A 14,506-nucleotide genomic window follows, 5' to 3' on the forward strand; every position below is an offset into this window, starting at 1 on the left:
GAGTAAAGTGTTTTAAAAATCTTATAAATCAACTGCATTTCTGATCGAAAAGCTCGTATCGACGGCCAGTGATCTAATTTAAGGTGGGGCTCACAAAGACAATGTGAAAATGCTTTTTTTCTTCTAAAAATTTTTCCGCAAGTGATGGTAAATCAGATTACTGAACAAGTAGGGTAATAGCAAACTGATAGACTTTTTCTTTTACAGTGCACAGGAATCACACGGTAACTGGAAACCTCTCCAATCAATTTGAAAGCGTAGCTGTAAAACATCTCTGTTCTGGACTCTATAAAACTCATTCTGCTAATTAAATTAATTGGGTTTTAAATTAAAATTTTCAAACTGAATAAGTCAAGCAGCAATTATAGTGCTTTTCAGCTCATCTCAGAGAGAGAGAGAGAGAGAGAGAGAGAGAGTGTGTGTGTTTTTTAAACCAAAAAAATCCTAGCCACAATTATGGCACCTTTTGGCTCCACTAGAAGAGACAGCTAGTTCTTGAAGTCAAAAAGTCAAGTCGAAATTATGGCTTTTTTCCTCGTCAATTCTCCCTTGCCGTCCATACTTGATTGTGTCATGTCTCTGCTGCTCCGCATTCTAATTTTTAGTACCCATAATGAAAAAAATCTCTTAATATGATTTTTTTAAATTGTTTATCTCATTTTTATGTATTATCCTTTTCCTTTTTTATCTTATTTTTCTGTATGGAAGTTTTTCTTTTTAATTTATCGACATGTACAACCTTGTTTAATGCAATCATGGTGTTTTTGTCACGTTCCAGTGGCATCAACGGTCTTATTTTTCCATTTTTATTTTAATGCAATCATAACTCAATTAATTATTTAATTAATTGTAATTATTAAAATATAATTGTTTGACAAAAAAAATTATTCAAAAACGGCAGCTGATTTTAAAAAAAAATTATTTAAAAACTAATAATAGATTTCCAAGAAAAAAATTTTCAAATCATTATTATACAAAAACAATAAACGCTCGATACTAGCCCTCAATCGAAGGTAGTGGTTTTGGGTGTGATCCCAAGTCATAATCGACGATCCATTATAATTATCGCTCCACGTAGCTTATGAACTCAAGACATTTTGAATATCTCACCCTTATTTTTTCATAATAAAATTAAATATCACAATAATATATAAACTCTAGTTATTTTTTCATTAAAAAAAAATTAATTAGAAGTTTTTATTCCCAATTTTTCAAAATTTGCCTTTTTGTTTCAACCACTAACCTGTAATTTTCATTTGTTCTCACTTCTTTTAATCGTAATTGTTTTTTTGTTTTTAATAATATATGATAAAGCGCTTTTTATTTATATAAATCAAGATCTAAACAATCATCGAAACCCCGATTATACAATATATATATAGATAAAAATAATATAAAAAAATCCTGATGTAATGACAGATAAACAAGACGTAAAAAACAAGATCGCGAGAGAGATTTGAGTCTCGTAACCTTCTCCTTTATATTTTGGTGATCATATTTAATGTAATTGTGATTTATTTATTTTATAAAAAAATAAATAATTAATTAAAAAAAAAGGTCCTGTTTGTTGAGCAGCAATCGCAGCAGACTGATGTTCATATACTCAAACATCAATAAATCACAGATTCCAAATAGCACCTGACGTGGAATCCATGCCGGTAGCTAGGTTTATCACTTCCAACCTTGTGTTTTTCTCTTATGCTATTTGGTTACTATATCTCTCTCTCTCTCTCTTGATTTTTAGAAAATATATCTGTCCATGTATTTCATGACGCCAAATCATTGTCGCATCAAAAAGCTGTCTCACCTGAGGCTTTATCATAACACAGGAGTTATATTTCAAATCATAGACTTTAGGATCTAGATGCTAAATACTTCTGTTCATCAAAAACTTTTATTTTAGGTTTTTTAAAAATAGTAAAAAGCAAATGAAAAATGTGAAATAAACCGAATAACATGTGTTGTGTGCGGCCATCAACATCCTTTTGGTTTATTAGCATGGAGCTCTTTTATGATGTTTACATGCTATTGAAAAGAGGGCGGGATAAGAGTATATGTTAAGAAAGTTACTCCATATAACATGTTTCATGCCACCTCTATTTTGTAAATTGTGAAGCATTTGTTTTAAAAAAGTGATTTTTTTGGGTGATAGATTTTTATTTTTTTTCAAAATAAGCGGGTAGACTTCTTAAAAAAAGAAAAACAGGGACATGCACTCGAGTTTATCATGAAATAAAATCCCACTCTCTTTCTTTGAGGTTCTTAAGAATGTCATGCTGATGATTTGACACTTGAATCAATAGCAGTCATTGTTTCAACGAAATTTTTCTTACCGATTGTCACCTTATTGAATGCAAACCTGCCAACAACTTAAATATTTGGTTTTTTTTTATATATAAGATTAAGATGAATAGCAAAAATCAACGGAGTAAATAGAGACGGAACCCACACATATGGAAGTTGAGATCACCTCTACACAATCACTCCCACACTCCCAGAAATATACTTCCACTTGTGAAGGGTTTTAATCAAAAGCAGATCTACCATAAAGCACTACACTTGATCATTGGTGATAAAATCTATTTCTAAAATAATAGGTTTTTTAATCATGATTGGTGCACAAACAAACCCTTTGCATATATATATATATATATACATTAAGAGGGAGATATTTTGTAAGAGGGAGATATTTTTCAGAATCTAGTATAATTTGCAAAAGAAATTAATTAAGCTTAATCGGATAACGTTTAAAAAAATTTTTGTGATCAAAATGGTATTTATTTTTCTCAATCTTTAACTAATTAAGAAATTATCTTATTGAAATTTTTTTATCAAAAGTTACTTGTAGTGATTATTAATTATTATTTCACAATGTATTAACATTTTAGAAACGTATTTTTAGATTAACGGAAAATTAAACTCCTTAGAATTATAAAAAGAAAAAAACAAAAAAACAAAAAAACAAAAAGATAGATTTTTAATTCACCATTATCAAAATTGAAATTTTATTTAATTAATAGAAATTTTTAATAAATTAACAAAATTAAGCAGTGGGTTATTTGTTTTTATTAAAAAATATATATATAAAAATTGTCTTTTTAAGAAAAATTTAAAACTACACTTGAAAACAATTGTTTTGTTGTTTTTTATAAAATAGACAAAAACAATCATCTCAATCAATAATGCTAGGAGAAGAAGTTTGATCTCTCAACCTCTTTTGTTTGACAAATGAAAGTAATTTCACGGTGAAATGGAGCTATGGTTGAAATATCATCTTCATTTTTAAATCACTTCAAGAACATGTGGCTTGAAGCCAATGTTTGAAATGTTGTCTTTATTTGCACATCAATTTCATAACATGTGGCATGCACCTATGTAAACCTTAAACCAAAAAAATCAAAGTTTTTAAACCATAACTCTGTTAAAATACCCAAAACAAAGGCTTTTACTGCAAAGTAGATAACATATAGAAGTAAAAAAAAACACAAAATAGGCAATTGAATGAGGAAGGAGAAAAAAATTACTTTGAAACATATCAATCACAATCACATGCATATCAAAGGTAACTTTGCAAATTTTATTTTTCTTAGTTTTTTTCTAAATTACCTAGTTTACTTCAATATTTTTTTTAAGAATAAATACTGTTAATTCATAAAAATTGAACTCTCAATAAACCATCAATTCTTAATATGAGAAGAGGATGAAATATCTAACTCTTCTTGTTAGGAAGGTGACAATTATAGTTGAAGATCAAGTCACTTGAATTGCTCTTCTAATTATTCACTTTTCTCTTTCATAAGTGAGTTTTCATTGAGTCCCTGCGTGCTAGAATGAAGTTCCTTACCAGATAGAGCCCCACAAAAGGTGATAAAGAGAGATAGAAAAGTAATTTTAGTGGATTGAATGATGTCATGCTTATGAACATCTTTTGCTTCCCTTCAACTGTAAAATTTGGTTTCTTTAGCTTGATGCTTTTGCTTACATATCATCACCTCAAACATCAGACACATATTGTTGTAGTATGGTCACTATCCACTTTTCTCATTGAAAGTCATCACACTGTTGTCGGTCTTCCCCTTTATTTGTTACTTACTTTAAGTTTTTAATCATTTAAAAAGCAGTTGGGGTTGTCTAAGTTTTCATTGTTTTTGTTTTCAATCTGCTTCAGTAAATTTATATGCATGTTTTTTTCAGTAAATCACTTAATTATTTTCCAGATATATACCTATCTGCTTTGTTGGGATTACATAAAGAACTTTACACACATTGAATTCAGTGCTTCATCTTTGCTTAGTTAATTGAAATTCAACACTATCACTAAAAGCCAATGTGCTCTTTAAACTTCTCACTTTATTGATTTATTTTTTCATCTCTTTCTGTGCTTTGACATGTTACAATGCCATAAAGTATCTCTTTTGTGTCTTATAGTTCCTTGGGAATGTATATTTGATTATTTTCAGCAACTATGCTATTTTTTTACTCACTTCAAATGTTTAATATTATCTATATGTCAATTCCGACTTATTATTTATTTTCACCTCTTATCTAATTAAAAATACTATTGTTTGTCAGTAATGTCTGCCATCAACATAAACAAAAACAATTGACATGATCATATATGCCCCACTGAAAAAATAAAATAGAATCATGGGACCAATTGATACTATGTATCAATGTTACTTCCACTAAATAAAGAATTGTGTTGAAAAGTTAATCCAAAAACCATCAGTAAAAGTGCAAATTGAATGCATCTATCATTTTGATTTTTTTTTTTACTAAATAAATAAACCTATTTATTCGAAAACAAAGCAGTTACATATTAAGGTGATAACACAACGCCAACAATAACGCAAGCCAGCAAAAACTAAAATAACCAAACAAAAGCAAAATAAGGAGCAGAGTCTACTAGAAGTGGAACAACAGAGAGAACAACAAAACATAAAAAGAAAAAAAAGTTTTTTTAAAAAAAAAAATGGGAGATTTAGGAGACTTAAAGGGAAGCACTCTTTGCGAATCTAGCCCGCGCTAAGCTTAATCATATGGGACTATTTGGCTCATCCTATTTGAGTCTGCAAGTTCCAGACTTCTCTTGGACTTTTTCGTGTTATAACTGATGATCTGTATTTTTGTTGTCCAATTTTTCCCACAATGTCATGATTAGAGATCAAGGCAGTAAGCATGCTTGCTCCACAATGTAGGTACCGCAATCTCTTCTTTGAATCAATTCAGTAACCTGTGGTTGCTGTCTTATTAAATTATAATAAATTGAAGAGATGGTTACAAGTCAATCATGCATCTAATCCTGAAAAAAAGGTAAGGTTTTCCACACACTCAATCCCTCATCAGGTATTGATAGTCATGGATAATCTTATTACAAATATTAAAGATGGTCAAGGATAGGTTTTTTGTTTACATTTGCAAGCTGCTCTGCCCTGCCAACGGATATGAATGCCAACAACTACTACTAATAATAATATCCAATATATAATAAATTGACTAATAATGGATAATTAAAATAAAAAGTGAATATTGCAAATAAAGAAAAGTGAGACGTTAGAAAAACCTGACAAGTTCATTGCAGTTAATTAATTTGCATTTGCATTTGCAATTGCAATTGCTTGGTTAGTGCTAAATAATTTAATTAGACTTTTAAGGTGCAATGTTCTTTAATTTAGAGATAAAATAATCTGTTTAACTTTGTGTCATTAGAGATTAGATTTATCCTTGAGGAAATTGATCTTGTACTATGACACCAAAGTATAAGGGGGAGGTTATGGCTTCAAATCCCTCCCCCGGCAGTACTATTCATCGTACTGTTTATATACTATTCATCCGGGATTCTTATACTATTTTCATACTGTATATACTGTACATCCAGGTTCCAGTACTGTTTAGTACTGTTTATATTTATATAACGCTCGTCGTCTATTATTCAAAAAAAAAAAATTGATCTTGTACTTTCGTTCTTTCTTCTCTCTTAAGAATATCAAGATATGAGAAAAATAAATAAATAAATAAGTAAACATGGCTAAATTTTTAAAGGAATTATTACAAAATACAATATTAAGTTAAATAAATAAAAATAATAATTACAAATAGTGGTCTTCTAATTGAGATTTATTGCTTACTTTGATTTCAAGAGAAAAAAAAAGAGCACATTCAATGATCATTTAAATAAACATGTCAATGTCAATGTCAATATCAATGTCAATGCTAATCTTAAAATAAAAACCAAAACAACATGTTTTAATTTAAAGAACTGAATTTAATACCCATTTCAAAACCGAATAATGGTCTTGAACATTTAAAATTTAAAACAAAAGCATGAAAAATTAATAAATAAATTTCAAACACATTATATAAAACGACAAGAAAAGATTTTGAGAAGTACCAAATGCCGACATATGCGATGTACCTTATTTATAATGAAACATATTGAAAACTCATGTGATAAAATAAAAAAAATAAATAACAAATGAAAATAATAAGATGAAATTGACACTTTGCATTATATTTGATGATTTATATGTACTTTATATAATTTACGTTCTACCCTTTCCACATAAGATATCTTCTCTTCTCTTCAATCCAATGATTAACTTGGATGACTACCAAATTGAACGGTGGAGATTGCTTCTTGAATACCCTAACTGGGGGAGAAAATTAGCACCCCGTCAACGCACACGTGTCCGGGTCTCTAGGCACCGAGCCGCCGCACTTAGTGGGCCCATGGCACGTGTCGTGCTACCATGCCTACGTGGCGCTTGTTGCCATGTATGACACCTTCCTTCTCTGTCTCTCAATCAATGGTTATTATAAGTAGCGCTACCTCATTGCCTTTGTGTATTCACGGACCTCATCTTCATCTTCATCTTCTTCTTCATCTCTTTACAAGGTCAGTGTTTCAAGGTTTTTCTTTTTTTTTTCTTGCATTTATGGTGTAGATATTCCTTGATTTGCTGTTTAATATCACACAAGATTTGTTTTTAAAGAAGGGGAAAATTTTTTATGTTTGTTTCTAAAGAAAGGAAGTTTGGTTATTTATAATATTTTGGTAATGTTAACAGGGATGAGGATGACGCTGGGGGATGGATTTGGTGGTGCTGGTGCTGGTGGAGCATACTTTGACCCGGATTTTGATTCTCTTATTGAACGCATTCAATCACCCAGGTTTTTATTTTCAGAACCAACTCTGTCTTTTTGTGCTGCTTAATTTCATGATGTATATGACTATGTCAGGGTGTGTATAGACAACGAGACTCGCCATGATTGCACTCTTGTCAAGGTTTTTTTCTTTTTCTCTATTTCTCTCTTTTTGTACAAATATATATATATATATATATATATATATATGATTGATGGGGGTTTGTGAATGTATGAATGAAGGTGGACAGTGCAAATAGGCCTGGGATACTTCTGGAGATGGTGCAGGTGCTCACTGACCTGGATCTTGTGATTTCAAAGTCCTACATCTCCTCTGATGGTGGATGGCTCATGGATGGCAAGTCCTTTTTCTTATTATTATTTTTAATTTGTTTTTGAATGCGCATAAATAAATAAACACTTGTTATATTTGATGGTGATGTTGATGGTGATGGGCATGGTTGATAATACAGTGTTCCACGTGACGGACCACCAAGGGAAAAAGCTGACCGACCAATCACTCATCCTTTATATCCAACAGGTCAGTCCATTTCCAATTTTTATTTTTATTTTATTTTTTTATAATATATACAAGTATCATCATTGTTATTTGTTATTTGAAACTGAAAAAAGGTTTAGATGTAATGCAGTCGCTGGTTGTTGGGAGGAAAGAGAGTGCCAGAGAGGTCAGGACTTGTTTAGGGGAGGCTGGTGGGCCCAGGACACCTGGCGGCAGAACACACTGTCTTGGAGTTCACGGCGGCGGACCGGCCAGGGCTCTTGTCGGAGGTCTCCGCCGTGCTCGTCGAGCTAGATTGTCACGTGCTGTCCACCCAGGCATGGACACACAACTCACGTGCCGCTTGCATCATGACTCTTGTGGACACCCCTTCCGCCCGGCCCATTGTAAGCCGTGAACGTTTGGGCTATGTGGAGGAACAGGTTGGGAGTGTAGTGGGGGCCCATCGTGGGCCTGGTGAGAAAATGCATGTTAGTTTAAGTGGGCCCACTCCCTGGTCGAGTCCATAGTGAGCGAAGGTTGCACCAGTTGATGCTGGAGGATGGGGACTATGAGGAAAGTCCTTTGCCGTTGCCGGTTGAAGGGGACCAGTTTGCAAAGGTGAACATTGAGGAGAGAAAGAAGGAGTCAATGGGGTTTGGATCAGGTGCGGCGAGGATGGTGACACAAGTGTCAGTGGATAGTTGGAAGGAGAGGGGGTATTCGGTTGTTAATGTTAGGAGTAGAGACAGACCCAAGTTGTTGTTTGATACTGTGTGTGCATTGACGGACATGCAGTATGCTGTGTTTCATGCTGCTGTTAGCTCTCATGGACCGGTTGCTTTGCAGGAGTATTACATCCGGCGAGTAGATGGGTGTACATTGGATGCGGAGGTGGAGAGACGACGAGTTACTCGGTGTTTGGTTGCAGCGATTGAACGCAGGGTATCTCATGTGAGTTTAAGTTTTGTCATTGGATTATTTATGTATTGATTGTTTTCTTTTTTTTTTTTGGTAGTTTGATTATTGATGTGTTAATGTGTATGTAGGGAATGAGGTTGGATGTTTGCATGAGAGATAGGGTAGGATTGATAGCAGAGATCACAAGAGCAGTACGAGAGAATGGGTTGTCTTTGGCAAGGGTAGAGTGTAGATTGCAGAGGCAGATGATGGTAGGGTCATTTTTATGTGACCGATGCGTCGGGAGGGGAGTGGTCGATGAAAGGAGGGTGGAGGCGTTGCGAGAGCAGATTGGTGCCGGTGTTGATCTGGAGGTGAAGGGCTTATCGCCAATGCAGTCTCGTCGTATCAGCACTAACAACAACCTAGCCTCGTCGAACCATGGTGATGGTAGCAGTGCTAGCAGTGAAGAGAAGCCGAGACTATCTTTAGGGAGTCTGCTCTGGTATCACATTGAGCGTCTCTCCAACTTTGGGTCCATTAGATAATGAGACAAGAGCATGGTTGTGCAGGCTCGGAAGGCTTACAAAGAGAACAACTTTTCTTTTATTTGGCAATAGTATGTAAACAGTTATGTGAATATTAAAGGCAGGCTAGCGAAATAGACCTTTCTTATGCTCCTTTATATTGTAAATACCATCTGTTATGTAAATCCTGTGGCAATCTCATTCATCGATCCACCTGGAGCATGCCATAGATTGTTTTGCCTAAATTTTGGGCCACTGATCACTGCCTCCAAGCAACCAGGGAGCGTTTCAGAAGCACAAGTATTTCAACTAAGAGAAGAACACTGTCAGCCCTTTGCACCCATGTCCTGCACACTGGTCAGGATGTGCTTGCTTTGCTAGAATATAAGAGTAGCCCATGGGGGAAACTGTACATAGATATCTTCACTAAATGTCACTAAGTATCATCCTCATCCTCAAGATCACTGAAGGAGACATCTTCAATTCCTAAGGTAATAGTCCTAGAACGTGAGTTGTTCCATTCCCCAGTCTCCTCTTCTAGCCACTCATCATCATCATCATCATCATCATCATGGATAGAGTTTTCGGAAGCACTCCAAGGAAGGCATTTATTTCCAGTTCGGACTTGTGACTGTTTCATAATCACCGACTTATCAATACTATTATTTATCCCCATGATCTCGGTTGGGTGTTTTTCAGACACAAAGTCAGTGATAGGTAAACTGGAGGCTTTTCCAAATTCAGGCAACAAGGGTCTTTGTGCATAAAGAGTGCTTGATGATCCTTGTGTTGACAATTTTTCTTCAGGTGAAAATGAACCGAAACCCTCATTTTTGAAAGCTAAACCTTTACTGGTTCTCAATAATTCTGGCCTTGCCTGATTTTGCAATTCTTGCAACCATCTTGCTCGGGCTTCCACAACCTGTGCAAGTTACAGGAGACTTTAAACACTAAATGACATGTAAAACAAAAACTATGAAATGTCTTTCATTTGAGCAGAAGTAGATTGCCTGGATTCTTAATTCAAACGGCAGTTAAATTAATACAGTCAATCTCTAACCAGATGACTGGATTACACAACGAGCATGTCACAAATATAACCTACATGGCATAATGTTGAATGCACTTTGCTTGACTAGTAAAGTGGTCAGCTAGGTAATATTAATAAATTCTCATCCCTTCCGCTCAAGAGCCCAGGTGGACGAAAAAGAAAATGTTTGACAAGATCAAATTTCGATGTTTGATATTTACAATCAAGATATATGTTTCAGGATATGTAGAGAAATAAAAAGCTTGACCAAAAATGTTTTACAACTTCACCGAGGTCTAACATCTACAAACATTTACAAGGAGCAACAAAATGACACAAGTTCACCATAGTTATCAAATCATCAGATAAGCTGCTAATATCTGAACAACCGAATAACATGGGATTGGTTTTGGTTAGAATTTATATTGTATGGATTATGGATATGAACGAGTAACAAGCCCACATACCTGACGTGTTGATAGAAGTTCAGCATCATGCTTACTAAGTCTGGAATGCAAAAGCAGAAAATAGATTTTCCAAAAGCATCCCTCGCTCATATGGGTTGGGCAAAGCTCAATTTTCAGAGCGGCCAGCCTTGGTTCATGATGCTGAACAACCAAGGCATGCTCTTCTTGGGCATCAGACATGTCAAAAATCTGCAAGAACAAGGAATACTAAGTAAATTTCATAACCAACACCAAAAACAAAGCTGTAATGATGCTCTAAGCATTTGTCTGCTTCTTTCTAGTATAATACTAGTTGATCATTCATCTCAATCTCAAACCACTCCCAATAGATGTTGCAAGGGATAGTTATTCCTTCAAAACTTACCAAACTATAGCCAAGGAACTTGGGTTTACTTAAATTTGAACAAATCCTAACTTAATTCATACTTTAGATTTTGCAATGAATATATAAAGGGGAGAATGTGACATGTAAATAGGAACCATCGAAGCTATGCCAATCGCTAAGCTAAGGTTGGGGGTGTCAAAATCAAGTATTACTAAACCTATTTCAAGAAACATTCAGTGCATGCCAAATCAGAATATAAGGCCTTAAAGCAAGCATCAGAATAAAACACAAAGTACCAATTCATATTGTAAAAATTAACTCCGATTTAGATGCATCCCCTTACTAAATTCTCTAAAGCATATGGCTTAAGGCCAGTTAAAGGTTTAAAATAAAACTAACCCAAATTATCTCTATTTTGAATTCCATCTTTCACCTTCTTTCAAGACTGTGCAGTCTTAAAGTGGTCTCAACCCATCAAACTAAAGAACTAATATAATTTCCCACTCAATACTTTTGAAGGACTATGTAATACTTCAAAGTTAAACTTCACATCTAATTGTAAAAATCAATTACTCAGTACAAATAATCAGGGTAAAGTGACTGTGTGCAAGGCCAATAGAACCTCGAATAAACTAGAATCTCCCATATCCACCATTTACCATTTTACTTTTACCATGAAATCCAAAACACGACTTAATACTTTAACATGGAATCTCATTATCAATAATACCACAAATTCTAGTTCTGGGACATCCAACCAACACTTAAATTTCAATGATATACAATAATAATTATAAACAAATCATTTAAATAAATTATTAACCACGCTATCCTCAAATAACTAAGGAAATACAATAAACCAAAATAAAGACAAAAAGATCAAAACACAACCTTTTCAAAAAATAAACCAGAGCAGTGTATAACACTGGAGAAATTCCCAGCAATCCAAACACCACTAATTAACTCAAACTAATGCCAGTACTTTAATGCAATGAATGCAATTGAATCAGAAATTTACTAAAAACTATCACCATTCAAAAGAAAAAGCTAATAAATTTGATTCACTGGTATGAACAAAAGCCAACAAATAAATAAATAAATACTAAAAAGGAGGAAAACAAGAGCAAACCATCGGGTTCTTCTTCATCCTCGTACAAAGGGAAATCCAGCCATGTCTCCGGATGCATCGCAATGTTCCTGGCGAACGCAAGCACCTCAGCAGTAACCCCAATCGCCCAGCCTCCCTCACTCGTTCCAAGCTCGTCCTCTGAATCATCGGAGCCAAAGGGCAGAAAACTAGATGCGATCTTCGATATCTCAGTGACTGCCTTGTTACTGGAGATCCTAGAGATCCCGCTCCTAAACCTCCCGCTGATCTCCGCGAAATCGCTCCGGATCCCGGCGATTCGCTGTGACTCTGAGACCTCAGCTGGGTCCGAATGGCAGGAGGGCATTGAAACGGCGGAGGTATAGGAAGGCGGCGGTGCGAGGAAGGAGGCGACGCCCCAGAACTGGTGCGATAGGGCTTTGGTGAGCTCCGAGAGGTCCTCTTTGACTCCACGGGTGGAGCACTCCGATCCTTCTTCTCCTCCTCGTTTCTCAAGGTTTGTGTCGTAGCTCTCATGGTGGCCGGCCATGGCTTCAGGATCGTCGTCGGCGGCGGCCATGGTGGCGGCGGAAAGGGACCTCGCCAACCACGCCATCATGCGATTTCCGGCGAAGGGGACGTGCTTCTATAAATCCGAAACCAAGCTGGGCCCCACTTTAGATTGAAAATGTTGTACACGTGTCATTTAGTGAATGGTTAAATATTCTGGCCTGTGATCTAAAATGAGCCCATGGTGTGCATGAACGCTGCCAAAGCCCAAACGCTGGAAGCTAGCCGCCTAAAATACAATCCACTCTTTTTAATTTTATATGTACACGTGTCTCTTGCTGAATGGATGTCATTTGTGGGGAGTTTTTTAGATGGGTCCTCAACTGTGCTCCTGGCCTGCTGAGTTAATAAAAAAAAAAATTAATAATATTTCATAATTTAGCTCCCATGGCCATGAGGTTGTGTTTGGATGAGGGGATTGAGCACTGTTGGCATGGGATTGATTGCTAATAGAAATATATATAGGTGCCGTTTGTTTGCAAGGAATGGAATTGAGTAGGAATGAGATAGAAATGAGAATAAGGGGGAATAGATTAGGAATGGAAGAAAAAGCCCATGTTTGGTTGGAGGGAGTATAGGAGAGTAATTCATTGGGAATGGAAAAAGTAAAAAGAAGAAATATGTGAGAAATGTCTCTTGTGCCCTTATTAAATAAATAATAAATAAATAAATAAATATATTAGTTAATAATATTGTTTTATTTATAATATGTTATTATTATTATTTAAATCTTTTTTATTTTTTATAATTAATTTTTACAATTAATCTTCATTATTATTATTGTTATTTTTTTACAATGTTATCATTTTATTTTTTTGTTATTTTTATAATTAATTAATTTTTGTTATTATTATTATTTTTTTATAGTATTATTTTATTTATAATATGGTATTTTTATTATGTTTTTTACAATGTTCTTAACATTTTTTCTAAATATAATATATATATAAAAGAAAAGGACAAAAACATGATGGAAAAACAATTGAAATTAAGGGTAAAAATGGACATTTTTCAAATCCGGATCGGGCAATCCTCAAGAAAAATGAGAGGAATCCTAATAAGGGTTCTCCCTCATCTCATTCCTCAAAGACTCCTCCCTCATTCCTATGCCTTCCAACCAAACAAGGGATTGGACTCATTCCCAATCCAATCCCACTCCACTCCTTGCAAACAAACAACACCATACTTATGTTTGGATAATTTACTATTAGTTTAGTAATGAGTACTATAGATAATTGTATGGTGCATAGTAAAAGAATTGAATATCTCAAATTTGGGGGGCATGGAGGGAATAAACACTATTGATAGTAAAATGACATTTTTACCCATACTTAAGACTTAATTAAATAATAACAATTAATTTAAATAACTAATTATAATAATTAAATTAAATTATAATAAACATAAACTGAGTCATTTAAATATTATAATAATCAAAGTGAAATGACAGTTTCTCAATTACATAGATTTAATTAAATAAAATAATTAATAAAAGTATTTAATAATTATAAGTAAAGTGAAATGACATTTTTGCTCCTACTTAAGACTTAATTAAATAATAACAATTAATTTAAATAACTAATTATAATAATTAAATTAAATTATAATAAACATAAACTGAGTCATTTAAATATTATAATAATTAAAGTGAAATGACAGTTTTGCCATTACATAGATTTAATTAAATAAAATAATTAACAAAAGTATATAATAATTATAACTAAAGTGAAATGACATTTTTGCCCATACTTAAGACTTAATTAAATAATAATAATTAATTTAAATAAATAATTATAATAATTAAATTAAATTATAATAAACATAAATTGAGTCATTTAAATATTATAATTAAATTAAATTGGTTAATGATAAAAAATTATTTATTCTAAATATTTAATTATAATAATTATAGAGACTAAATATTTATTTATATGTAATTATTTTATATATTAATTTAT

The 14,506-nt window shown here is 33.7% G+C and overlaps 2 protein-coding genes across 2 annotated transcripts; one reads left to right on the forward strand and one right to left on the reverse strand.

Annotated features, from left to right (window-relative positions):
- Window positions 1-6,865: 6,865 nt before the first annotated feature.
- Window positions 6,866-9,106, forward strand: LOC120274949 (ACT domain-containing protein ACR3-like). The gene is given in 9 exon segments (XM_039281487.1): window positions 6,866-6,895; window positions 7,068-7,170; window positions 7,240-7,285; window positions 7,387-7,501; window positions 7,617-7,684; window positions 7,794-7,890; window positions 7,892-8,154; window positions 8,156-8,596; window positions 8,692-9,106. Coding segments are annotated over 8 exon segments (1,530 nt in total). The 5' UTR covers window positions 6,866-6,895; window positions 7,068-7,069; the 3' UTR covers window positions 9,091-9,106.
- A 382-nt stretch (window positions 9,107-9,488) lies between these two features.
- On the reverse strand, window positions 9,489-12,602 carry LOC120274913. The gene is made up of 4 exons (XM_039281454.1): window positions 12,021-12,602; window positions 11,565-11,635; window positions 10,567-10,755; window positions 9,489-9,991 (listed from the first exon to the last, which is right to left on the reverse strand). The coding sequence occupies exons 1-4, from the start codon at window positions 12,595-12,597 to the stop codon at window positions 9,506-9,508; spliced, it is 1,323 nt and encodes a 440-aa protein (XP_039137388.1). The 5' UTR covers window positions 12,598-12,602; the 3' UTR covers window positions 9,489-9,505.
- Between the last annotated feature and the right edge of the window lie 1,904 nt (window positions 12,603-14,506).

This window comes from Dioscorea cayenensis, chromosome 13 (genome assembly GCF_009730915.1).
Source record: "Dioscorea cayenensis subsp. rotundata cultivar TDr96_F1 chromosome 13, TDr96_F1_v2_PseudoChromosome.rev07_lg8_w22 25.fasta, whole genome shotgun sequence".
Classification (NCBI taxonomy): domain Eukaryota; kingdom Viridiplantae; phylum Streptophyta; class Magnoliopsida; order Dioscoreales; family Dioscoreaceae; genus Dioscorea; species Dioscorea cayenensis.

Excerpts from the sequence above, each read along its gene's own strand:
- LOC120274913 (XM_039281454.1), bottom strand. The coding sequence starts at position 12,597 with ATGATGGCGTGGTTGGCGAGGTCCCTTTCCGCCGCCACCATGGCCGCC. Across the intron at positions 11,636-12,020 it reads GGATGAAGAAGAACCCGATG|AACTAGAATTTGTGGTATTA; the intron begins GTTTGCTCTTGT and ends TGGATGTCCCAG. Across the intron at positions 10,756-11,564 it reads GTCGTGTTTTGGATTTCATG|ATTTTTGACATGTCTGATGC; the intron begins GTAAAAGTAAAA and ends TTGTTCTTGCAG.